This window comes from Lissotriton helveticus, chromosome 5_1, assembly GCF_964261635.1.
Source record: "Lissotriton helveticus chromosome 5_1, aLisHel1.1, whole genome shotgun sequence".
In the NCBI taxonomy this organism is placed as follows: Eukaryota; Metazoa; Chordata; class Amphibia; order Caudata; family Salamandridae; genus Lissotriton; species Lissotriton helveticus.
In genome coordinates this window covers 217,725,675-217,752,579 of record NC_136065.1, presented here as the reverse complement: position 1 = coordinate 217,752,579, position 26,905 = coordinate 217,725,675, and the positions used below count along the sequence as shown (strand labels likewise).

At 45.3% G+C, this 26,905-nt stretch overlaps 1 protein-coding gene across 2 annotated transcripts in view; it reads left to right on the top strand.

Moving 5' to 3' along the window:
- LOC144754345 (ficolin-1-like) overlaps positions 1-26,905 on the top strand; it is a 766,398-nt gene that overhangs the window by 136,046 nt on the left and 603,447 nt on the right. For both annotated transcript variants that reach the window (XM_078642033.1, XM_078642034.1), the window contains exon 7: positions 9,559-9,686. In XM_078642033.1, the coding sequence (XP_078498159.1) occupies positions 9,559-9,686 (128 nt within the window). The remainder of the gene's footprint in view (positions 1-9,558; positions 9,687-26,905) is intronic.

Sequence of the window (26,905 nt, the reverse complement as noted above, 5' to 3'; positions counted from 1 at the left end):
GACTATTCCCGCTCCAGTGAGTGCAACAATAGGGAAAGTTTTGGATAGAGGAGGGCTAAAAACGACTATTCCCACTCCAATAAATGTAACAGTAGGGAAAGTGTTGGATAGCGGAGGGGTAAAATGTACTATTCCCACTCCAGTGAATGCAACAGGAGGGAAAGTGTTGGAAAGTTGCGGGATAAAATTTACTATTCCCACTCCAATCAGTGCAACAGTTGGGAAAGTGTTGGATTGCAGAGGGGTAACAATTAATATTCCCACTCCAGTTAATCCATACTAATATAATAAAGGAAGAGCACAAATCTTTGAGGCGGGTAATCTCAGGAACCACAGCACCAATCACAACACCCAATACAGTGTTGGAAAGGGCAGTTGCAGCAGAAGGACATAGGCTATGCAGACGCCCACCATATACATTTAAAAGGTAAAAGAACCGTGCCAGCAAAGTAGTCCCTTGTGGGCGTGTCTGCGTTGTGCTGTGGGCATGTGCTGTGGGCGTGACAAACGCTGGGGGTGTGTGGTATGTTCCGCCCTTCATGCCATGTCTCATATCGTGTGCTCTGGGCGTGGGCGTGTGCGGGGGGCGGGATTACGGAAAAAAGCGAGCGTGGTGCCCAATATTTCATTGTTTTTTCTTCCCAGGTTCTGTACATTCCAGCTCCGGGTGTCCACCCTGCTCCCTTTAAATACCCCTTCACCCCATGATCATAACCCACCCTTACTCCTTAAAATACCCCAACACCCTTAAACACTAACCCCTCTTAACCCTATAAATATACCCTGTTCCCCAAAACCCAAACCTATCCCTAAACCCTAAAAATACCCCTGTACCCCAAAACCCAAACCTAGCCCTGAACCCTATAAATACCCCTGTACCTCAAAACCCAAACCTACCCCTGAACCCTAAAAATACCCCTATACCCCAAAACCCAAACCTAGCCCTGAAACATAAAAATAACCCTGTACCCCAAAACCCAAACCAACCCTGAACCCTAAAATACCCCTGTACCCCAAAACACAAACCTAGCCCTAAACCCTAAAAATACCCCTGTACCCCAAAACCCAAACCTAGCCCTGAACCCTTAAAATACCCCTGTACCCCAAAACCAAAACCTACCCCTGATCCATAAAAATACCCCTATACCCCAAAACCCAAACCTAGCCCTGAACCCCAAAATACCCCTGTACCCCAAAACCCATACCTATCCCTAAACCCTAAAACTACCCCTGTACCCCATAACCCAAAACTATATCTGAACTCTTAAAATACCCAAACACCCCAAAACATATACCTCAGTGCCCCAAAACATATACCCCTATACCCATACTTACCTTATCTAAACATTAAAAAAAAACATGCTTGTACCATTCATGCATTTGCAACGAATTTTGTTGTAAATGTATGCGTGGTAAAAGCATATAAAATGTAATGCCATGCTTTATAATGGCATTGCGGAGTCATGGTCCTTTCGTAATGAAAGTATGCGGAGTGATGGTATGCGGAAAGAAAGTTGCGAAATAATGGGCGTTTACCCTCCCCCGGTAAGTACATTGGTGGCACGGCGGTCCACATCTCCAGCAACATACTCATATTTTTTCACCACCAATTTGAAAAATGCACAGGTCTCTCTCATTGATGGCCAGCACCGACATACACTTTTAGACACACCTCCCGCCACAAGTTCTAGAATTGCGAACTGTAGAGCTGGAGAGCTACGTTCGAATCTCGGCATCAGCTCAACATCCTGTGATTCCAGGCAAATCGCTTTGTCGTCCCGTGCCTACCACAAATGAATGTGTTCTTCTGTAATGTAAATTGTGCTCATGCCATGTTGTCGAGTTCGCGCTATATAATAGTGCAAGGAAAAATAAAGTAGGGAAATTCGAGTTTACACACTACTGAACGCGCACTCTTAAGTGCATCAGCAGTGCACTGTGAATCGGAGCGTTTCACAGGCCTGTCACAGATGAGAAATGCTATCAAAATGAAATCCTACAAAACAATATACTACTGGCCGGCAGCAATTCATACCCGGACAACGTTGGGACGGGCTGCTAGTAATTAATAAAATATAAATGACTTCCCACCCTTTACCCCTACAAACCCCACAACCCGCACCTAAAATTAATTACACCATTTCTGTAATTAATTCTAAATCAATTAATTTATATCAATTAACAACTAATTATTCATTAATCAAAGTAAGTTAATTTCCACGCATTGCCCCTATAAACCCCACAACCCACACCTAAAATTAATTACACAATTTCCATATTACATTTTTAATTAATTAATATTAATGACCCACTTTTTAATGAATTAAAAATGGTTTACTTCCCACCCTTAACCCCTCCAAACCTCACAACCCTCACCTAAAATAATTACACAATTACCATAATTAATTACCAACAAATTAATTAATATTAATTAACACCCAATTAGTAATTAATTAATAAGACATTAATTCCCCGAAATTAACACTATACAATCTCAATTAAATAAATATTAATACATAAACAATAATCTTTAATTTAGTAGAATTAAATTACTTCCCATCCTATTTCCCTATAAACCCACAACACGCTACATAACTTAAAAAACACAAAATATTTTTAAATAATATTGATAACTACTAAAAATGTAATACATGCAATAAAAATCATAAACAATTCTTGTACAAAAAATACATTACATCCATTTAAAATATATACTAAAATACATAACAGAAATAAAAATTGTTTACAAAGTCGATATTTTAAACAATTATATTTTTGCAAACGGTATTAATAGCTTCTATATTTAAAAAAATTATATTTCTTACCTTAAAATCGATATTTTTGACCACAATAATATTGCGGTTGATATACTGACTCACAATATTTAGCACTCGATATTTCTGTAGATTGACATTTCCAACTCAATATTTTGTCTGCACACTGTTTTGAGTTGTTTTCCGAGAAATGTTGTACTTATGTATATTAACCTCTTGCAACATCGACAATACGAAGATAAAAACAGTACCTCAATTATGAATAATGAGAGGGAGCAACAAGGAATATTTGTTATTGAAATTGAAAACATGCCTTCTGGTAGATGCTGTTTCACTATCATATTTAGAACATGGTGTAGTGTGTTCCACCATATTTATGTGTTGTTATACTAGTCCTCACTCAAGTCAAGTTTTAATGTATTGCAAAACTAGTAAAGTAACAAATGGCCTCTCTCATCACAAGAGCTTCCTGAATAAGAATTTTTGTTAAGGGCACTTTCATCTACATTTATACAAGGAAAGACAAACACATTTATTATGGTGTAAGGTTCTTGCTCCACTTTGAAGCATAGTGCACAGTTGCTCAGTCTCTGGGGCTGATTTATTTATCAGTGGGAATCCCTTTCCATGGAGATGCCGCCTGCCCAATTTAGAAATGACCAGCAAGCTGGTGGTCATTTCTAAAACATTGCTAGGAACTGCCACCACGCAATTCCTATCAATGCTTTTTGCTGTTTGGTGTAAGGCCCCATCAACATGATGGAGCGTTGAACATCAAACTGTTTTCTTTTTTAAGAGCATAAATCAAATGCCAAAGTGGGATTCTCTTTTTGAAAATAAAAAAACGAAATGCCTCCTTTTCCATGGGAGTATGCTCCCTTTTTAAGAGGGGCATTTTGGGGTTTTTGCTGCCCTTTACCACCAGGGTTTGCCTAGTAGGTGAAGAAGAGTAAAAACTTGGCTATATGTGTGCCCAGACTTAAAGGGTGGATGGACATATAGCCAAACTTCACAAGCAGCCTTTAGTCCATTGGGCCAATGGAGAAGTTTGCCTACGGCGGAGATGGAGTAGCCGTAGCCAAACCTAGGGTCTGCCCGCAATTATATCAGGTGGGGGGAACCACTGTGTTGTCAGGGTGGGAACTCCGTCGCAATTCAAATGAACATCACTGGCAAGACAAATTACACCAGGGTTTTCATAGTTAATAGCCGATTACGATGGCAGGCGGACTCAATCGGCCAATTGCCTGTGGAGGACGAGTGGCAGGCGGTATTTGCGCCCACCACAGTCGCAGGCTGATTCCCTCCACCATCCTGATTTGGCAGGGAAAATCGTCTTCCATTGGCGGAGGGCCTGCCACCGCACGGCTGGCAGTGGCGGGCCTTGCGCCATCATAATTGACCCCTTAATGCAAAAAGCACTTCTCCATAAAACTTACTAATACAGATGCAGGATCTGAACATTGTCACTATCCAGTGTTCATACACTGGTGCATACATACATTTTGTTCTCTTAGGAAGCTGCAGTTTCTCTTCGCTTTGTCTTTTGAAGTATGTGCTTCTCAGATCGCTCCTGTATGTTCTGGGTACGGAGCCGGATCTGTCGGAGTTTCCACTGTTTGTATTTATCTGTTTTGAATGCAGTTTTGTGACACAAGGCCTGTACATCATAAGTGTGTGCAAGCCAACAGTACCTTGTGCTTTTAACAAAGACCTTGGTACAAATGGTGTTAGGCCTTTTCTCTGGGCCTCCGGGAATGTTAGTGGTTGGATTGGCCCCATACCACTGGAATCCCAAAGCTTCAGGCTTTCTTGTTTGCACTCCATTTGGACACTTGACTCTCCAAAGATAGTGAAGGAGAGCAGTCAAGGCTTATCTTAGAAGGTACTATTGGGTTTGGAGCTATGATACTGTAAGAGCAGGGAAAACACACAATACTCTTGATACCTAATTAGAGTTACATCTTAAAAATGGATATTAACCTGCGTATCTCACAAATTCAGAAGCCAAGGATTAAGCTGAGTGACTCGTTGCTCAAAGTCATGATGTGTGGTGCACCAGAACCACAGAGGCTTTGGTGGTTGTACCCTAGGCACCAGACACAGTTCAGCGAGATATCAGTTACTGCTACAGATGATCTCATCTCAGTAATTGCTCTAACTTGTCTCATGAGGCATTTTATTAGTGTGGCTGTGTAAACATTCATGCTGGAATTGTTCTGGCAGTTATTACTTTGTGAACTGGGATAATAAACTACAATGACATGTGTCTGGAAACAGGTCAGAGTCTGAATTTTCTATTGGCATGGAAATACACAAACCCTGCGACATCCACAGACATCCAAGCGACAATTCAGCTAACAGCAACTTGAGAAGTGGAATTTAAGGTGAAGATCCAAACCCAGTTTTAAACTGCAATATCGCGAGAATTGTAGGAGCTTTAGTGGGCAGTCTTAGTTAAGTGAAAAAGGTCTTTCCTAGGGTGAAAGCAAAGAAACCTCTCTGTGTGAATCAGGCTATTCAGGCTTTATCTAAGGGATAGTAGAATGTGTGTTGGGAATGTCACCTGCACGGTAGAAGATGCTTTCCCCTTCATTTAGTTATCGACTGCATGTGAAACCAAATCTTGACTTTTAACGATTTAACCCTGTATATGGTAATATTAGGTCCGGGACCTGTTCTGTGGCCTGGAGGGGTGCACAAAGTGTGACTTTATAGAGGGCAGTGGACTACTGTCCATGCCCTCGGCACACCATATAAAGCAGTGGTGGCAGCTTACTTTGTTTTGAGAATCTATAGTGTGACAAGTCAGTGTGTGGTCTATTATCCCCTTTTGTGTAAAGTGTTGCTTTTAAGTGAAATCCAGAACCCTGTGCCGACATCCCATGTGCTTCTTGAGTGCATGTCTGTGTGGTGGCTCGTATAGTAGTAGAACTGTGTGTGTGTGAATCTGAGTGGTTGAACCACTGGGATCAATTTTCAATGTACCTGGTTTACCATGGCACACAATGGAGAACAAGGACAGCTTCACCAGTCAGTGTAAGTGGAATTGCAGGCATTCCTATGGCTGAATACTTGAGACCCAGCCACTGAAGAAAAGGATGGAGACATGGATTCCCTGACAAATTCAATGAGGACCTTTTAGCAATGCGCTACTGATTAGTTCATCGTGTGCATTACCATTTGGTAGATTGTAGGAGAGACTGCAGTTTCTGTTATCCAAGATGAGGCAATTTTAAGGCAGATCTGCCCTTATGTCTGGCTCTGATGACTTTCTGATCATGAAACACAAGTGCAGAAACCTCACAGAGATTGTTTTTGATACTCTTATTTGGAGCCTGGCCCATTGCTTCTGGCTATGACTGTCATCACTTCCTCTAAAGACTGTGTCCACAGAGCAAACTGAAAATAACATTTAAAAAATACCTAGCCCTCACTGGTTCTGAAGCCTTAAAGAGTGCATCCACATCCGCTGTCAGTGAAATAAAAGTGGGACCAAATCACCCAACATTGTTCTATTCCCAAGTGCCGGAGGAACGGTAGGTCTGTTTGAGGGTTGTTCAAAAGCAAGCTTGCCTGTCTTCTTAGAGTGAGGAGTGTACCTACCCTTACAGGAGGAGAGACTATCCAAGAGAAGTCCAGCATGCACCCACCAAGAAGAACACCAAGAGAAATCTGACTTTTCCAGAGCGTGAAGTCAGGAAAGACGTATGTCATGTAGGGATGCCTCCCTGGTTACTTTGAACAGTTTCTATTTGAGCAGCAACAAAACTGGACCTGAACCTGAACAACTAAATGTGTCACCTAGCATACTGCAATGGGCTGAAAGATTGGTGTTCCCCTGCTGAAGAACTCCTCGCCATGGATACAAGAAGCCCTAATCGGCCCAGAGCCATTGAAACCCAATGGACCCCATTGCAAGTGATTCGGCCTTGAGGTTGCAAATTACATCCCAGGATGCCTGCTGTAGCCAACAAAGATGTCTGCCAAGTACCACTGCTGAGAATGGGTACCACCACTCAGGCCCACCCATCAGAACACCTCTACGAGCATCGTCCTGAGTGAGGCTGATGTCACAGCCTGCACAGGAGAAAAGTATAAACTGCTGTGGAAGCCAGCAGGTAACACTCAGGCCTAGACTGGACCTGGGATTAGAAACTAGATGCATAAAAAAAGCCTGCTGCGCACGCTAATGTTTTGCCAAGAAGAGGTAAAGAGACATTGAAATGAAGTTATGTAGTTTACCTGTGAAAGAAACTAAAATCTGTGCCTAATCATTGCCTAAAACCTGTTGTGTGTTGAGGACTAAAAAATAAAGTGTCTCAACCATAGCAGAAGGAATCGGGTATACTGAGAAGGCACCAGGAAAAAGGGATGTGACGCCTCACTGCCTAATGCAATGTAGATTTCAACAACCTATGCCACTTCCATTAATTGTGTATTAATTTGTTGTGCCGTGTGATTAAAGTATGTACATCAAATATAAGCACTGGGCTGAACATTATGGGGCCCATTAGGATGTCGGGCGTATCGCCACCGCCATGTGGGCGGTGGCGATCCGCCCGACATCCTTTGCCGCACGCCACCCATTTGCCCGTTGTGGGCCCCCTGGGACTCCGGGGGGGTGGGGGGGTGCACATGGGGGGTACCTATGGTACCCACCCCGCATTTCAAAGTGCAACATGGCAGGCACCGCGCAGTGCCTGTCTTGTTGTGCTTTGAAATGCACAACGTGCATTTTTACCATTGCGGTGGGCGGCGCTTTCAGCACCGCCCACCGCAATGGTAAAAATACAAGATGCGCCCGCCAGTGTGGCGGACGCATCCTAATGGCCAAGAAGGGCGTTCCCGTTTTGCACGGGGCCGCCCGCCATCCTAATGGACCCCCATGTTATTGTGTTTGTAGGTTGATTGTGGGGTTCTGAGTTTTGCCCCCAATACTTCCTCCCTGAGAAGCCTGTGAATGGTCACCTCTGCCTCCCTGACAGTGAAGTGCAGAAACAGTTGTAGTGGTCACATTTTGCAGAGCCCTTTTAGGATGATCCCCACAACACTATTGGCAAATGACATCAGCCACTATGGTTGGGATCCAGTAGACCATGTCTGCCGTCAGGCCCACTGGTGTGTGGGTCTCGGTTGGTAGCTCATCACCATTAAATTACTGGACTTTGTCCTGCAAGTCCTGAACCTGAAGACGTCTTTGAGTTGCTTCTGGTTTTCTTGGCTTCACGTTCCAGCAGAGTCATTTTCTTTCAGGGCAAGTTGCAGAAGAAATACAATTCCAGATTCTAGGCTACATCGTAGTCTTGAGGTGAAACAGCTGTAAGCAGAATGCTATTCCTGGCAAACGTAACAGTTCTTTCTGGCAGCAGAACAAAACATAGCATAGCACACCATTACATAATGAGGACATAACTGATAAAATAATGTGACATAATGTGACAAAGCAATATAATCACATAAAATCATAACAGCAAATACTAACATATTATATAATGCTAAACTGTCCATGCATGCATGGCAATAGGAGAAACGTGTGAAACTGAAGTATCTGTAAAATGTAAAAAATGTGTTTATGATGCATGGTGTAATTAGAAGAAATGTCTGCTTTTACTGTGAGTTCTACTGTCCACGCACCAACACTGACTAGTCCTTTGAAACAGCTTATTTCGGTGGACACTCTCCATAAAAACACATAAAACCAGTTCGGTACTATTTAACATTAAAACACATTATTACATGATTTGAAAGAAAAATGAATTCTATACACAAATTCATAATGAAGCACAGGCAATCAATACTAGGTGAATTGTTGTAATAGAGCATTGGTGCAAAACAGCAATATGAGATGAAACCAAATCATTATTAAAACCAGAGTCACAGCCACTTCTTCAGAAGCCAGATAACCTAGATCTAGGTATTACGCACTATTTTAAAATGCGACATAAAATAAAAATATTGACTTTTTATGCACAAGCATTTCAAGTATTTCGAATTACTTTTGGGCAGATTTAAGACTAAGGGGCCCATTACCATAACGGTGAACGGAACCGACTGCCAAAGGTGCGACGGTCCCGCTGTGCCCATTAGGATGTGCCCACCACCCTGGCGGTGGCATCCAGCACATTTAACATTGTGGCGGGTGGTGCTGTAACCCGCCACAAGGTTAAATGTGCATGGTGGCATGCACAACGTGACAGGCACCGCACGGTTCCTGCCACCTTGTGCATGCCAATGTAGGGGGGTACCCCCAAGTACAGCCCCCCCCGGGGGCCCACAATGGGCCCCCAAAGCAATTCCTGCATGCCTTTCCATGGCGCTACGGAAAGGCCTTCTCCGCCAGGCATCCTGATATGGATGGCGGTGCCAGCACCATATAAGGCCCCGAGTTCCGCCCGGCAGCCAATTGGAACGATTGCCTGCCAGTGGAAATGTGGGGGACATTCTTTCCGTCCGCCACTGTAACCCCCGCCATTGTAATATGGCGGTGGGTTAATGGAGGGCGGGCGGGGAATGATGTTGGGAGGTTCGCCACCGCCGACATCATAATGGACCCCTAAGAGAAGTACAATCAAAGATCTATAACGATTTTGTATTCAATTATATGCATTGGACATAGATTTACAATAACAAAAGTAAATTGTTTATAATACTGAGTGTACAATCCTTCGATCTTAAATATAAAATGAATAAACAGGATGTCCTATGCATGATTAGAACCGTACAAAGGGTATCCAAACTTGACATGGAATTTGATACAGAAATGCATTCCTGCTCTTTCCAGGGCCAAAGAACTGCAAGGAGCTACAGGAAAGAGGAACAATTATGAGTGGCTGGTACACTATCTATCCTGAAGGGTGTAAAGCTTTGACTGTACTCTGTGACATGGACACTGATGGAGGAGGATGGATTGTAAGTATGTGAGAAAAGAACAGAGATGTTTCAGATACTTAGGCCCTCATTATGAGTGGCCTCCTTATTGAGAGCCCCATGGGAATTACGAGCCCTGCTGCTGGAACACAGCATAACTCTTTACTTTCACATGAAGGTTTCAGCTGCTGAAAGTCTGCGGAAAAAAAGAGAATAACTTGGGATTACTGTTTCCCCCCAGTAATTCCTCATTCACTGGTGGATCCTCAGGTTCCAACTAATATTGGGCCAGATCTTCCCCACCCTATTACCAGACGGTGGGACATCCACATGGGGACTTGCTTTTGGTCTTTATCCATTCTTTCTTCTATCGTATCCCAGTACAGAATTTTCAGATTCTTCTATTAACTTTGATCTCCACTGAGACCAAGCATTACATTTTATTCTGTAGTTGAACGTCAGCTCGTTGATAACATTGACCTCTGGATTTGTTAAAGGTTAACACTTATTCCTATAACTTGAACGGCACAGTCCTCGGAATTTAAAGATTTGTGATGATGAAGGCATCTGCATCATCATAATGAAGTAGTGCTCCATGTATTTAATTGCTCTCCTTATACTGCATAACGCTCTGCACAACAAACATACAGTGGCCCGGGGGAGGGGGGGGAAATAATACAAGGTATGATGAACAGACTCCCATTCCTCCTTCAGATGTCTATCATGGCCTATATATTCTCAAATACTCCCCACCAATCCACCACCAATCCACACCAATCCCAGCACATATTACACTTTTTGCAAATCCCTAACCTTAAAATGTCTGTTTCTTTACCACAACATCATTATCTCTACCTGGCTTTTGTTTCCTTTAATCAGCTTTCAACACAATCCTCCACACTAAGCTAGGGACTTTGATATCCAGAGAGGGGAAATTACTAAAACATTTCCACCTTGAGAACTACTGTAATGCTTGGGAGGCCATCTTTCATCTCAGGTATGTATTAGATAAACATTCACCATCCCAAGCGCTATACAAATACAATGGTGAGAAATTAGTTGTTTATTGTATCTTGATAGGTTGGTAAAAGGTCAAAACATTTGTTAACCCAAGATATGCATCTCTATAATGCATCGAGACAGTGCCCAAATTACAACAAAAAGAAGTATAATCAAATTATTTGCCATCCTGAGAGCTACCTACCTCTCCTCCCACACTTTATGGTGATAGGTAATGTATTGTAAGATGATAGATCTTAAACTAAGTAAAGTGTTACCATCCCGAGGGCATTCAAACACCCAGTGCTGATTAATAACATTGACGCCTATGACACTGCCTATTTTGAGAGAACCAGTGAAGGCTGCATTCATCCATTACTTTTTATGGTGCGAGAGCACATACCTGGGCCCCAGCCATGGCCCGTGTAGGGCTTGCCACCGGGCGGTGACGTGGGGCGGGGAGGGGCATGCTGGGGGGTTGTAATATGTGGGAAACGGACGATTTGAGGTAAGTACCGGAAAAAAAACAAATTTCGTTGCGCAGGCTGCATCGCCGAATGCGATGCAGCGTTCGCAACAAAATTCATTTTACTTATTTTTTTCCTTACTTACCTGAAATCGTCCGTTTCCTGCATTTTGCAACCCCCCGCACTGCCCCTCCCCCGCCCTACATCACCGCCCGGTGGCACGCCCTACACAGGCCGTGGCTGCTGTGCATTATCAAAAGTTGTATGATTCACTTTCTTTGCTGTGGTGGCGAAAGGCAGGGATTCGATAAAAAATCACTAACCCTGTGAGTACATTTCAATCTTTGGGATGTCAGTGGTGATGGAATATATGCATCAGTTCTATTGTTTTGGGGATGGATTAAATAGCAGTAAAAAATATTTGTAGTTTTGCTTATATTTTTGTGTTTTTAGAGTGGATGTTTTGTTTTTGGCAGTTCTGTAGTTCCTTTCACCCAACAGTTTGGGTATGCAGCATTCTTGGAAACCTGCATATTTCTGGGCTTTCACACTGACCAGAGTGATGGTCTTTGCAATTGTGTTCCTATTCAAGTCAAGTCAAAAATTAACTTTATTTGGTTTGTCACAACCATAAAGTATACATATATGTTAGACCTGGCATCTTTGGCGTGGTTTGCCCTATCTTTTTGCCTCTACCTCCTGTATTTTTGATGCTGTGCTGGATTTCGTTTTTGCTGGTTTAGATGCTTTGGACACTCTGCCACTGCTGATCAGTGCCAGAGTGTAAGTGCTCCCTGTGTAAATTATTATTCTGATTGAATATACATGTTTGGCATATTTGTATCACTATGAAGTCCCTAGTAAAGTGCACTGGGTGTGCCAGGGCTGGTGATGACAAATGCTACTGGTGGGCCTGCAGCACTGATTGTGCCACCCACAGGAGTAGCTCTAAAATGGTGTCTCAGGCCTGCCACTGCAGTGCCTATGGGCAGTTTAGAACTGCCATGTCCTCCTGGACAGTGTCCCCACTGACCAGGCCTAACCCTTCCCTTTTTGTGCACATCAGTCACCCCTATGGAAGGCCCAAGGTACCCCCTGGGCAGGGTGCAGTGTATGTAAAAGGTAGAGCATGTACTAGTGCAGGTGACATGCTCTGGTAGTGAATGGCAGCCATTTTCGTTGTTCACTACTGTAAGGCTATCTTGCTCCATAGGTTAACATGGGGGATGCTGGCTACAGTGGTTAACAGCATTTCTTCCCATAGGAACAAGATAGGACATAAGTATCTAGTATCCCTGAACTCAGAATGTAATAACACATTGTTTAGGAAAGGTTGTTTTTGAATCCTGTGTTTGAGAACAGCACTTTTAGAAAGTTGCTGTTCTCTTGTCTGACCCTTCTGTGTGCCTGGGCCTGTTTGTGTATTGACTGTCTGGTTTGAGAGTGACAGGGCCTGGGGGATTCCCCAGGAGGCTGGATGAGTCAGCACTAGGCTGAATGACTGCAATTGCAACTGGAGTGGTGGGAGGAGTTAGCACCTGGGCTGAATAGGGCTGTGCCTGCCTTCCACAATGCTGGCTCCACCCCCCTGCTGGGCGGCGGAGGACCCTGCCCCTCACTCTGAAAGGAAAGATGCAGCCAGCAAAACAAAGTGCTCAGGATCCACCCAGAACTGGTTCAGACCGGGCTCAGGGCCCACATGCACCAAGAGAACAAAGACTTTAGGGGTATAAGTACAGGACCCCTGACAACAGAAAATTAGATCATCCTGGAAATCAAGAAGGAACCTCTGCCAAGGAGAAAGCTGAAACTGAAGAAGGAAGATTGTCCTGCTGTTGCTCTGCTGGACTGACCTGTTGCTTTGCTGCCAAGGAGAGGGGAAGGACTTTGCTGCCGAGCTGTGTCCCCTGTCTTGAAGGAATCTCCAAGGGCCTGAGTAGAGCTGGCTCCCTGTTTTGAAGTCCCAGGAACAAAAGGACTTCACCCCCAGCTTCCCTGAACTCTGCTGAGAGAGTTCTGTCCTTCCAAGAGTGCTTGATCCAGTTGTGGGGCCTCTGGAAGTTGTACCTGAGCTGGGAAGCTTGAAACTAAGCTTGAGTGACTTTTGAACTTGAAAAGTGTTGCATCGCTCGCTTGCGGAGCGCATCTCCGACAGTGCGAGAAGTTTCCCGCCGCTACGGAGGTCGAGATCGTCGCAGCGCCTGACGCCGCTGCCAGAGACGTTGCATCCTTTGTTTGCGGGACGCACCAAACCGGTGCGGGAGAATCGAACATCGCTGCGAGTATCGTCGCAGAGCCTGTCGTCGCTGGGTGAGATCGCCGCACCGCTTGCTTGCGGACCGCATCACGTCACTGCGAGCATCGTCGCAGAATCAACGCATCGAGGAGCTGCGAGAGAGAGGATCCCCGCTGGACCGCGCATCGTCGCACCGGAGATCGTCGCAGCCCCTACGAGATCGCCGCATCGTGCCTTTGCGAGAACAGACTTCCTACGGAACCTACGCATCGGAATCCATACAAGTGGCCTTCCTCCCCATACAGACCGGATTCGTCGCAACACGCCCGCTGCTGCAGCGGGGCTGTCGCATCGCCTCCCCAGGGTCTCAGGAGCAACGCATCGCTTGTTTTCCACCGCACCAGCTTCTGCTTTTGGAACTTTGTTGCAACTAAAAGGTACTGTGAGTAAACGTGACGCAACTGTGAACTTTTCACGCATCAGTAGAGAATTCTATCGCAACGTAGAGAATTCTAACGCAACCTTAAGAACTCTTTTTGAAACCATATTCTTGAACTGTGTATGTTGGATTTTTGTCGTTTTGGTCTTGTGTAGTTTAGATTAAAAATACCTTTATTTTTCTAAACTGTTGTGGAGTCAGTTTGTGGTGTTTTCACTGTGTTACTGTGAGTGTTGGTACAAATACTTTACGCATTGCCTCTGGTTAGCCTAGACTGCTCGTGCCAAGCTACCTAGAGGGTGAGCAGGGGTTATCTCAGAGGGTTATCTCCTTGCCCTGACTAGAAGCAAGGGTCCCTATTTGGACAGTGGTACCTACCTCTGCCAACTAGAGACCCCCAGATCTAACATTGGTGGTCAGGCGGTGGGATTTGAACTTGTATTTGTACTTGACCTATAGTAATTGGTGTACATCACTAGTGAGTGCAGACCACTACGCCACCGCATACTACTGGTTTTTGATTTTTGATTCTATTTTTGAGTAACTCTTCAAAGCATCATGTCTGCGAAAGCAAAGGCACTCAGTGAGGGGGCAGAAGCAGAATTAGAGTTTTGCATTGAGGATTTGTGTTCATACAAAGTTGAGCAACTGAGGAAATTCTGCCTTGAGTTTGAGTGCCCCATAAAAAGCGCCCACAGAAAGGAGGAGCTGCAGAGAATCTTGAAAGCCCATTGGGAGGCACAAGAGGGAGATGATGTGGATGTAGAAAATGGTTTTCTAAGCACAGATCTGCCAGTGGGCAAAGTAGGTGCAGGAGCTGGCAGCAACCATTCCAGCAGGGGCCTCTCCCCAGAAGAGTTACAAGAAAATCAGAGAGTAAGAGAGTATGAGTTGGAAGTCATGAAGATGAAAATGAAGCAATTGGAAGTAGAAAAGGCGGCGGAGGAGAGCAAAAATGCCCGTGCCTTAGAAGAGAAGAAATTGCTTTTGGCTCATGAGTTGAGCATGAGAGAACTGGATCTTAAAGCCAAGGAGGTGGATGCCAGTTCTAATGGTGGCAGCGCGCAGCCAGTGCATGGGGGTAAAGTATATATTCCCAAGGACCTGGTACAGAATTACCATAGGGGTGAGGATATTTATGCCTGGTTCACTTCGTATGAAATTGCATTGAAGATGAATGGTGTGCCTGATCAGCATTGGGGGGGCGGGCCTGTGGAAACATTTTGAGGCTTCTGGGAGGAGTGCTCTAGAGCCCTTAGAATTAGCAGGTGCCATGACCTACCCCAATATGAAGGAGGCCTTATGTCTCAGGTATGGCCTTACCCCAGAGCAGTACAGACTGCAGTTTAGGAACTCCAAGAAGAGAGAGTCTGAGACTTGGATGGAGTGTGTGAATTCGTACTCGCGTGCACTGGAAGGTTGGATGAAGGGCAGTAAAGTAACTGATTTTAAGGGGTTGTTGCATTTAATCAGTTGGGAGCACTTGAGTAGTCTTTGTGTTCCAGAGCTGCGCCAGCATCTTTTAGACAGCAAGCTGACAGACCCCATTGAGCTTGCTAAGGAGGCGGACCGCTGGACCAGTACCAGGGTCCACAGAGGAATTGTGGGTACCACAGCCAAAGGTGGGCAGGGTCCCCAGCAGAAGAGTGGGGGGGACAAGGGTAACCAAAAGGAGTTCTCAGAAGGGCCCCAAAATAGTTCCCAGGGAAAGGAATCCCAACCCCCCAAACCTAAACAGCCATGGCCCTCTAAGGGCAGGCGGGACAATAAAGACAACAGGGGTCCACCTACCTGCTATCACTGCAATGAGGTGGGCCACATTGCTCCAAAATGTCCCAAGAAGAAGCAAGCACCCACTGGTGCCCCCGCCCCAGCGTTAGCTAGTGTAGCTTTGGGAGGGGATTTGGTTTCTAGTGATTAGGGGGAGCTAGCAGTTATGACCCTTGTCTCTCTAGGAGACCAAGAGGTGGTCCAAGAAACCTTACTGCCCTCTAACACTAAGAAATATGGGCAGAAGGTGACCATCAATGGGAGGGAGATTGAGTCTCTGAGAGACACAGGAGCCAGCGTGACATCCGTGAGGTGTCAGTGGGTGTCTGAAGAGCAAATCATCCCTGGTGTACTCCGCCCTGTAGTGGCAGCTGACAGTTCAGTGCGCTTCAGCAAGCTGGCGCGTGTTCCCTTTGAATGGGGGGGAGTCTCTGGTCTTTTGGAGGTAGTTGTCAGTGATGCCTTGCCTGTAGACTGTCTGTTAGGTAACGACCTGGAGAGTTCTCCATGGAAGGATGTAGAACACAGAACTCACTTGGAGATGTTGGGTTTGCCTGCGTGGATCTGTGTGTCCATACGTGCTATGACAGCCAGTAGGGGGAAGTCAGCAGAACTGGAGCCTGAAACAGTGGCCCAGAGACCTGCCAGGAGAGGAAGAGGCAAAGGGCGCGGGAAACCAGCCCCAGCCGTTCCCACGGTCCAGGAGGAAGCAGAACCTGAAGGGGATGCCCTGGAACCTACAGGGGAAGCCGAACTGGGAGACTTGCCTGAGCTGACCCATTGGCAGCAGGAAGGTGGTCCCTCCAGGGAGGAATCTGCAAGGCGCAGAAGGAGTGCCCTTCCCTCATTGGTCTGCGGCAACAGGCTGTAGATCAGGCAGCAGGTGGAGCAGCCAGAGATCACTTCATCTACTGGGAAGATGACTTGTTATATAGCGAGCCTAAGTTTGCTGAGCCCGGTGCAGCCCGTGTGCTGGTGGTACCCGAGCGCTTCAGAAACTTCCTAATGGGTCTGGCTCATGACGTGCCTCTTGCAGGACATCTGGGGCAAGACAAGACCCTAAACAGGCTTGTCACCCACTTCCACTGGCCCCAGATGAGAAAGCACGTTGGTTCCTTTTGCAGATCTTGCCAAACCTGTCAAGCCAGTGGCAAGACTGGAACAAAGTTGAAGGCACCCCTTCAACCCTTCCCAGTAGTGAGCACCCCTTTCGAGCGGGTGGGCATAGACATTGTAGGGCCCCTGGACCCCAAGACAGCCTTAGGCAACAGGTTCATCCTGGTCTTGGTGGACCATGCCACCCGGTACCCGGAAGCAGTCCCTCTCAGGACAATCACAGCACCCGTGGTGGGCCGTGCATTGATGGGGATCTTTTCCCGTGTGGGGTTCCCCAGAGAGGTGGTCTCCGACCGGGGTACCAACTTCATCTCTAAGTACATGAAGTCTCTGTGGGAGGAGTGTGGGGTAACTTATAAGTTCACCACTCCTTACCACCCTCAAGAAAATGGGTTGGTTGAAAGGTTCAACCGGACCCTGAAAGGTATGATTATGGGCCTAGCGGAGCCCATGAGACGCAAGTGGGACGTCTTGTTACCATGCCTGTTGTTTGCCTACAGGGAGGTGCCTCAGAAGTCCTTAGGGTTCAGTCCCTTTGAACTCCTGTATGGCCACCCTGTTAGAGGACCTCTCTCACTGGTGAAGGAGGGTTGGGAAAAGTCCCGTGGGAAAACCCCCCAGGATGTGTTCAGCTATGTGCTGGCCATCCGCAACCAGACACAACGCTTCAGGAAGCTCGCTCAGGCGAACCTGGAAGCAAGCCAGGAAGAAATGAAAAGATGGTATGACCAGAATACCACTTTGGTCGAATTTCAACCTGGGCAGAAAGTGTGGGTGATGGCGCAAGTGGAGCCTTGTACGCTCCAAGACAAGTGGACTGGGTCATATGTGGTGGTGGAAAGGAAGAGTGAGGTAACCTACCTGGTTAACCTGAGAACTCCCAGGCAGCCCCTGAGAGTCTTGCATGTGAACCGCCTCAAACGACACTTTGAGAGGTCTGAAGTAGCCATGCTCATGGCTACAGATGCAGGAATGGAAGAGGATAGTGATCCTCTCCCTGACCTTCTGGCAGTTAAGGAGCAAGATGGGTCAGTGGATGGTGTGGTCCTCTCGCCCACCCTGACCCCAGAACAGCAGAGTGACTGTCGTCAAGTGTTGGGTCAGTTCTCCTCCCTGTTCTTCCCTGACCCCAGGAGTCACCAACTGGTGCGTCCATGATGTGGACACTGGAGACAGTCCGCCTGTGAAACAAAAGTTTTACAGGGTGGCTGACAAGGTCAGGGCCAGTATCAAGGAAGAGGTTTCCAAGATGTTGGCGCTAGAGGTGATTGAGCCCTCCAGCAGCCCCTGGGCTAGCCCAGTGGTCTTGGTGCCCAAGAAAGCTGCTACGCCCGGTGGCCCTCCAGAACTCCGGTTTTGCGTGGACTACCGTGGGCTCAATGCGGTCACGAAGACTGACGCACACCCCATCCCCAGAGCTGATGAGCTCGTGGATCGGTTGGGAGCTGCCCAGTACCTCAGTACATTTGATTTGACTTCGGGGTACTGGCAGATTGCCCTAACTGATGGGGCCAAAGAGAGGTCAGCATTTTCAACGCCAGAGGGGTACTTCCAGTTCCGAGTCATGCCCTTTGGGTTGAAAAATGCCCCTGCCACATTCCAGAGACTGGTTAACCAGGTACTGACCGGGCTGGAGGAATTCAGCGCCGCATACCTGGATGACATTGCTGTGTTCAGCTCCACGTGGGAGGAACATTTGCAACACCTCTGCGAAGTGTTGAAGGCTCTGCAAAGGGCAGGCCTCACTATCAAGGCCTGCAAGTGCCAGATAGGGCAGGGATCTGTGGTGTATTTGGGACACCAAGTGGGGAGCGGCCAGGTGGCGCCCCTACAGGCAAAGATTGATACCATTCTGGCTTGGGAGCCCCCCAAGACCCAGACAGAGGTGAGGGCCTTTTTAGGACTCACCGGGTATTACCGACGGTTTGTCAAGGGATATGGCACCATTGTCGCCCCCTTGACAGAACTCACTTCCAAGAAGTTGCCCAAAAGAGTTGACTGGACTGACGCCTGCCAAACTGCTTTTGAAACCCTGAAAACTGCTATGTACACAGCGCCGGTGCTCAAGGCACCTGACTTTTCCAGTGAGTTCATAGTTCAGACAGACGCTTCAGAGCATGGTGTGGGAGCAGTACTCTCACAAATCACTGAGGAGGGAGGAGACCAGCCGGTAGCCTTCATTAGCAGGAGAATAATCCCCAGGGAACAGAGGTGGAGTGCGATTGAGAGAGAGGCATTTGCTGTGGTCTGGGCTCTGAAAAAGTTGAGGCCCTACGTGTTTGGGACTCACTTCCGTGTTCAGACCGACCACAGGCCCCTCAGATGGTTAATGCAAATGAGGGGTGAGAACCCAAAACTGTTGAGGTGGTCCATCTCCCTACAGGGAATGGACTTCACGGTGGAACACCGCCCTGGCACAGAACACGCCAATGCTGATGGTCTGTCCAGGTTTTTCCGCCTTAGTGAAGAGAACTCCCAAGAGGGTGGGCAGTTCTCCCCACTTTCAGCTAGAGGGGACACGTGTTAGACCTGGCATCTTTGGCGTGGTTTCCCCTATCCTTTTGCCTCTACCTCCTGTATTTTTGATGCTGTGCTGGATTTCGTTTTTGCTGGTTTAGATGCTTTGGACACTCTGCCACTGCTGATCAGTGCCAGAGTGTAAGTGCTCCCTGTGTAAATTATTATTCTGATTGAATATACATGTTTGGCATATTAGTATCACTATGAAGTCCCTAGTAAAGTGCACTGGGTGTGCCAGGGCTGGTGATGACAAATGCTACTGGTGGGCCTGCAGCACTGATTGTGCCACCCACAGGAGTAGCTCTAAAATGGTGTCTCAGGCCTGCCACTGCAGTGCCTATGGGCAGTTTAGAACTGCCATGTCCTCCTGGACAGTGTCCCCACTGACCAGGCCTAACCCTTCCCTTTTTGTGCACATCAGTCACCCCTATGGAAGGCCCAAGGTACCCCCCTGGGCAGGGTGCAGTGTATGTAAAAGGTAGAGCATGTACTAGTGCAGGTGACATGCTCTGGTAGTGAATGGCAGCCATTTTCGTTGTTCACTACTGTAAGGCTATCTTGCTCCATAGGTTAACATGGGGGACTCTGGCTACAGTGGTTAACAGCATTTCTTCCCATAGGAACAAGATAGGACATAAGTATCTAGTATCCCTGAACTCAGAATTTAATAACACATCTTTTAGGAAAGGTTGTTTTTAAATCCTGTGTTTGAGAACAGCACTTTTAGAAAGTTGCTGTTCTCTTGTCTGACCCTTCTGTGTGCCTGGGCCTGTTTGTGTATTGACTGTCTGGTTTGAGAGTGACAGGGCCTGGGGGATTCCCCAGGAGGCTGGATGAGTCAGCACTAGGCTGAATGACTGCAATTGCAACTGGAGTGGTGGGAGGAGTTAGCACCTGGGCTGAATAGGGCTGTGCCTGCCTTCCACAATGCTGGCTCCACCCCCCTGCTGCGCGGCGGAGGACCAGCCAGCAAAACAAAGTGCTCAGGATCCACCCAGAACTGGTTCAGACCGGGCTCAGGGCCCACATGCACCAAGGGAACAAAGACTCTAGGGGTATAAGTACAGGACCCCTGACAACAGAAAATTAGATCATCCTGGAAATCAAGAAGGAACCTCTGCCAAGGAGAAAGCTGAAACTGAAGAAGGAAGATTGTCCTGCTGTTGCTCTGCTGGACTGACCTGTTGCTTTGCTGACAAGGAGAGGGGAAGGACTTTGCTGCTGAGCTGTGTCCCCTGTCTTGAAGGAATCTCCAAGGGCCTGACTAGAGCTGGCTCCCTGTTTTGAAGTCCCAGGAACAAAAGGACTTCACCCCCAGCTTCCCTGAACTCTGCTGAGAGAGTTCTGTCCTTCCTAGAGTGCTTGATCCAGTTGTGGGGCCTCTGGAAGTTGTACCTGAGCTGGGAAGCTTGAAACTAAGCTTGAGTGACTTTTGAACTTGAAAAGTGTCGCATCGCTCGCTTGGCGCATCCCCGACAGTGCGAGAAGTTTCCCGCCGCTACGGAGGTCGAGATCATCGCAGCGCCTGACGCCGCTGCCAGAGACGTCGCATCCTTCGTTTGCAGGACGCACCAGACCGGTGCGGGAGAATCGAACATCGCTGCGAGTATCGTCGCAGAGCCTGTCGTCGCTGGGTGAGATCGCCGCACCGCTTGCTTGCGGACCGCATCACGTCGCTGCGAGCATCGTCGCAGAATCAACGCATCGAGGAGCTGCGAGAGAGAGGATCCCCGCTGGACTGCGCATCGTCGCCCCGGAGATCGTCGCAGCCCCTACGAGATCGTCGCATCGTGCCTTTGCGAGAACAGACTTCCTACGGAACCTACGCATCGGAATCCATACAAGTGGCCTTCCTCCCCATACAGACCGGATTTGTCGCAACACGCCCGCTGCTGCAGCGGGGCTGTCGCATCGCCTCCCCAGGGTCTCAGGAGCAACGCATCGCTTGTTTTCCACCGCACCAGCTTCTGCTTTTGGAACTTTGTTGCAACTAAAAGGTACTGTGAGTAAACGTGACGCAACTGTGAACTTTTCACGCATCAGTAGAGACTTCTATCGCAACGTAGAGAATTCTAACGCAACCTTAAGAACTCTTTTTGAAACCATATTCTTGAACTGTGTATGTTGGATTTTTGTCGTTTTGGTCTTGTGTAGTTTAGATTAAAAATACCTTTATTTTTCTAAACTGTTGTGGAGTCAGTTTGTGGTTACTGTGTTACTGTGAGTGTTGGTACAAATACTTTACGCATTGCCTCTGGTTAGCCTAGACTGCTCGTGCCAAGCTACCTAGAGGGTGAGCAGGGGTTATCTCAGAGGGTTATCTCCTTGCCCTGACTAGAAGCAAGGGTCCCTATTTGGACAGTGGTACCTACCTCTGCCAACTAGAGACCCCCAGATCTAACAATATACAAATTACAACTAGTAATAAAAAGGATTAAAATTCATTTTCTTAAAATATTTTCAGTTCTAAAAACATATAACACATTGTTTTCCTGTCCTCAGTCTTAAACTAGTTCGACCTTTGAAAGGAGAGTCTCTACTTTCATCATAAATTTTACACCTCGGCATATCAAAATTTTCGAGCCCGCACCCATCCAGCTAGTAACAGCCTGCCTGCAAGTGCGGATTTGAAGGGCATTTAGTTCTGATTTCAGCAGGGTTCTTCTCTCATCTTTTATTGACTCACACGTACACATTAGATGGCATAGAGTTTCCGTGTGGTGCCCACATAGTCTACATCTTGTTTTTTGTTGTATATTTTTCCACAATGGTATCAAATCTTTAGCGCAATGGTCGCCCAGTCTAAATGCCATAAATTTCGTTTTTAAAAATAGCCGGAAGTGTGCCATGAGGTAAGGTTGCGGTTTTAATCTTTTGTATGAACTTAATACGGTCCATGCGTGTCGATGTTTGGCCAAGATCATTTTGTCTTCTACCAAGGATAGGGCCTTTGCATTAAATTTACAAATTTTGTTAAATGACGCTTGTTCCAGTTGGCTGTTCCAGATTTCCTCGATATTAAGGGTTTCTAAGGCCATTCGCAAGTCATCACCCCAGGAGTTTGGCTCATGTTGTTCGTATTGTTTCTTAATTTCCAGCCAACATAGGTTATTTAGTGATCCTGTTTCTGCTGATCTGAGTTTCCAGCACCATTTTGCAAAGACTGCTTTCCTTTGGTATATTTGGTTTTGCAGGCCAAATTCCAATCGTATTTGCGCTGGGGCGGCTCCTTTGTAAAGATTAAACACTGATTTATATATTTTTCTCTGGAGCTTATTTAAGATATCGGATTCTTTTCCATGCCATATTTCTAGCCCATAGGACAGAGATGGTAATACTTGGGCTGCCATTAGTTTTAGAAGATGATCGTATGATGGGCATTGAAGTTTCTATTGCAGTATTCTATAGGCAAAAGTAAGTGATTGGGCTTTAGCAGTGATGTCTCTTTTTTGATGCAGTATGGACATATTTTTGCTTAGTGTAACCCCTAAGTATTTATATGAAGTTATCTCCTCGATGTGCCTGTTCTTTGTATACCATTTAAATTATCGTCTGCTTGGGCCCGCCAATCTCACCACTTTTGTTTTTTAGTTATGATTCTTTGGAGGCCTATCGGGGTTTGACTTAAAACCACGATGTCATCAGCATATTGTAAAAACTGGATGGGTTCGTTAGCCAGTTTTGGTGGGTGTCCGATCACATTCTGCAGGTGACTTTCTAGATCTGCGAGGTATACATTGAATAGGCTTGGAGAGAGTACATAGCCCTGTTTTAGGCCGTTTCTTGTTTTTATTTCTGCGGATATTCGTCTCCCATCACCAAGCTTTACTTTTGCCCACGTTCCGCTGTATAAAGCTATTATGATGTCGATTAATTTCTGGGGGAGACCCCATGTTTGAAGTTTTTTCCACAGACGGTCTCTTGGAACTCGGTCGAAGGCGGATTTCAAATCAATATAACACGCCAGTAGTCCTGCATTCTTTTTTCCTGCTCCTTCGATTAGCAGCGCCAGTGCTGAGAGATTTGTAGTGCAACCCGTGACTTCCCTGAAACCCATTTGGAATTTTGTTACTATTTTGTTTTTATTTATCCATTCCCGAAGATGAATCAGTATGCAAGATGCGAAAAGCTTTGCCTCAACATCACTAAGGGCTATCAGCCTATAATTCCCAGGTTCCATTCTGCACCCGTTTTTGTATATTGGGTGGAAGATATTGCCCAGCCAGGACCGGGGTATCTTATTTTCCGTGAACAGTTAATTAAATAGTGGTGTGAGGTACTTTGCCCAGAAGTCGGAGTCGTATTTGAATAATGCATTTGGGAGCCCATTAGGGCCTGGGGCTACATCGGCTTTTGATCTTTTTATCATGGTGGTTGTTTGTTTTACTGTTGTCAGCAAGGTTAGGTCTTCTGATTCACCACTGAAGGAATCTTCGTACTGATCGTCTTTTCCGTGTCCGGTTACTGCGTATCCCTGATCTGTTCCTTTTATTATGTCTTTATTTATTTCTTTGGGGGGTTGGTGCCTGTGTGTGTTATACAGGCTTTCAATATAATGTAGCCATATAATTCCGATGTTTTGCTGTCTGCCTGTTCCTTTTGATAATTTATTTATTATGCTCCAGAATTCACTACTACTAGGTAGTTTGCTCGTCCGTAGCAGATCTTCCCAAATTTCCTCCATGTGCAGCCTTTCGCTTTTCTACATTCCTCTTTATATTCTTTTCTCATTTTCAGTATTTCATTATTTTCTACTTCTTTTCCCAACCTGTTATCTGCAGCCTTTATTCTTAGTTTTTTAGCGATTTCCCTTTTTTTATCTCTTAACTTTGCAGTATACCATGGGTTTTTGTTGGAATCTTGTCTATATTTTACTACTGTTTTTACCGGGAATTTCCCTAACACAAGCATGTGTAAATTCTCCCATCTTCTTTTGAGTGATTGATTTCCAAAGGCCTCCCTGTTTTTTACATGTTCGAACACCAAATCCATTATCTCATTAATTATGGGGCCTCGCCATTTGAGTTTCCTCAAGTTGTATATTTCCGGAATAAAAGCTAATGACGCTGTCTTCATTTTTTCTTCGGTGTTTATGCTTAATATGGTTTCTTGCGGGGAGTGGTCGCTTTCTGGTCGGGTTATTATTGCAAAATGATTGACCATCTCTATAAGATCTTTACTGATTAATGTGAAATCTATTATAGAATTTTCCTTTCCACTCGAGAACGTGATTCTTGCGGGTTGATCTCCCTTCATATTTCCATTTAGGATCGTTAATCCCAGTGATTCCAACTCGTTCCATATTTTTGGGATATTGCTCTGGTTACCCATGGCTCTTGTTAAATTGCTATTAAAGTCGCCTGAGATGAACATCCCATGGAATTGGTGGGTTTTTTGTAAAGTTTTTATCAGATTGAGTAACGTTAATAGTTTTTTTATTTTTGTAGCCTTTTCTGGATGGATGTATATATTTATGATCAATAACTTCCACCCTACTCTGTCTTTACCTACTTTATTTTCTAGTTTGGTGACTTGTATCCAATTCACCCCTGGGTCGAGTGATTCTGTTTTCCAATCTAGATTGTTTGTTATAGAAGTAGATAATCCTCCACTTGGGTGCCCATACTTTGCGATTTTCTCCGCCATTACGTGGTGTTCCTCATATCCCATGATGTGTCTCGGAATTTCGTTCCATGTTTCCTGGAGAAGTATTATTTCGAATTTACTCAGGAAGGATATTGTCTCTTGATCTTGAGTCATTTCTTTAAAACCATGAACGTTCCAAGAGCAGATTTTTATTGTCCTCTCTGGTTTCTCACATTCCTTGATGTTTTGCGTTTGCTTATTTCGAGTGAAGTTACTTCCATCAGGATCGATGCGAATTTAGAGCTTGTGCTATCCAGGACCAATCCTCGTCTTCTTTCGACCCGTGGTTCACTTGTCTTCCTTTTGTGTTGTTCGACAAGGGTTCCTTTATTGAATGTTGCATGATTGTTTTATTTCTTGCTCCGTTTAAGATTGAGTACGTTTTTTCAGTTGTATTTTTAGATTGAGAAGCCTACTGTTTAATTCAGGGAATGGATACCTTATGGGCTTTGGGAGCTCTAATATTATTCCCCATCCTGCGAAGTATGTTCTTGTTGAAAAGATGAGCCCCACTATTTCTTTTGATGCCCATGTGGTGCTACTTATTTCCTCTTCTTTCTCCTTATGTATTTGGACAAATTCTACTGATATAAGGTCAGATGTTGTTATTCCCCTTAGTTTAGGTATCTCTCCAAACAATCTCAATATATTCCCCCGATTCAGTGTGTCCATTTTTCCTTTTGTTTGGAATTCAGGCCTAAATAGTAATTTGCAGCCTGTCTCTGTGGATGCCGTTTGGAAATTCTGTTTTTGGTTAACTTCACTTTTTCCCTCTTTTGGATCCAGAGGGGTATACGATCTTTGTCGCTCCACTGTTGCTATTTCCGGTCGACTGGGCCCTAGTAATGTCACCACTTCTTTATGATGCCTTAATTCTCGCTCAGCTGGGGCATGACTTATAATTTGTCCCTCCATATCACTTTGTGAAATTCCTAGTGAAGCATTACATGTTCTTCCTTTTTTCCCTACCATTATGGTTAAGCATGTGTTTGTTTCCATGGCTTGATCTACTTGTGTTTTTTGACTCGTTTCTTTTTCCATTGTCTTCAAACTGTTTACTTCATTTCCTCCTATTAGCCATTTTGAACAATTTTGTGCCGATAGTTCGTGCTGGGCTTTTGTATTAAACTTTTTCTTCAGCTTTTGATTTCCCTTGTTAGATTAATGTTTTTTCGTTTTGCCTTAAACTTTTTGACTGCGCTTCGATTCCTCCTTTATTTATCTCTTGGTTACTAGCTTCTTTAGCAACCAATTCTTTACCCTGTTCATTTGGGCTCTCTTTCTTTTTTCGTTCAAAAATGGCAAAGGTTTGTTTTTCTTGCTTGATTTTAATGGCATTTTTCCTTGCCTTCCGTGCCCGTTTACGCTGCCTTTTGGTTTGGGGTTTGATCCAGCGGGCTATAGAAAATATATCATAAACTACGCTACCCAATTTCATAACCTATAAACAAAATTCTAAACTATACATGGACCCATTTATGAACCTGATATATTTTTGGGCCTACTGAATCAGGTGGTCAAATAAATCTATATACACATTATTTACAAACTATAAACATTTTATACATTTGCAGAAAGAATATTGTCATTAGAATAAAACCCAACCATTTAAACGACCACCATAGGCGACGTGATCTAGCTAAAGGTAACCTATACTTCTAAATAACCAAGACCAGCTTGTTTGTCAAAAGTAAGATTTTATTTTCTAGATTATGGTATATAAGTTGTAAGTTTTATAAATGAAATTTTATTTGCAATAAAGCAAGCATGATAGTAAGAAATATGGAAAAATACAATTTAAGCAATTGAATCAATTTAAAGAAATTATATAAAGTTTAGCATTTCTAAAACCTATTTCCCTAACTGAGCTAAATAGACAGAAATTAAAGTAAAGTTCTTTGAGGATTCTTACGTGCTCCACGCAAAGTCCAGCAGCACATCACCCTCATCGGAAAGTCAGAAAGCAGCAGCCAGCCCAACCCTAAGGGCATGACTTTTTATACCTTTCTACGCTAACTAAACTAGCAAAGGAAAGTTTTCAGAAATACTCGACGTCCCATTGGCTGAG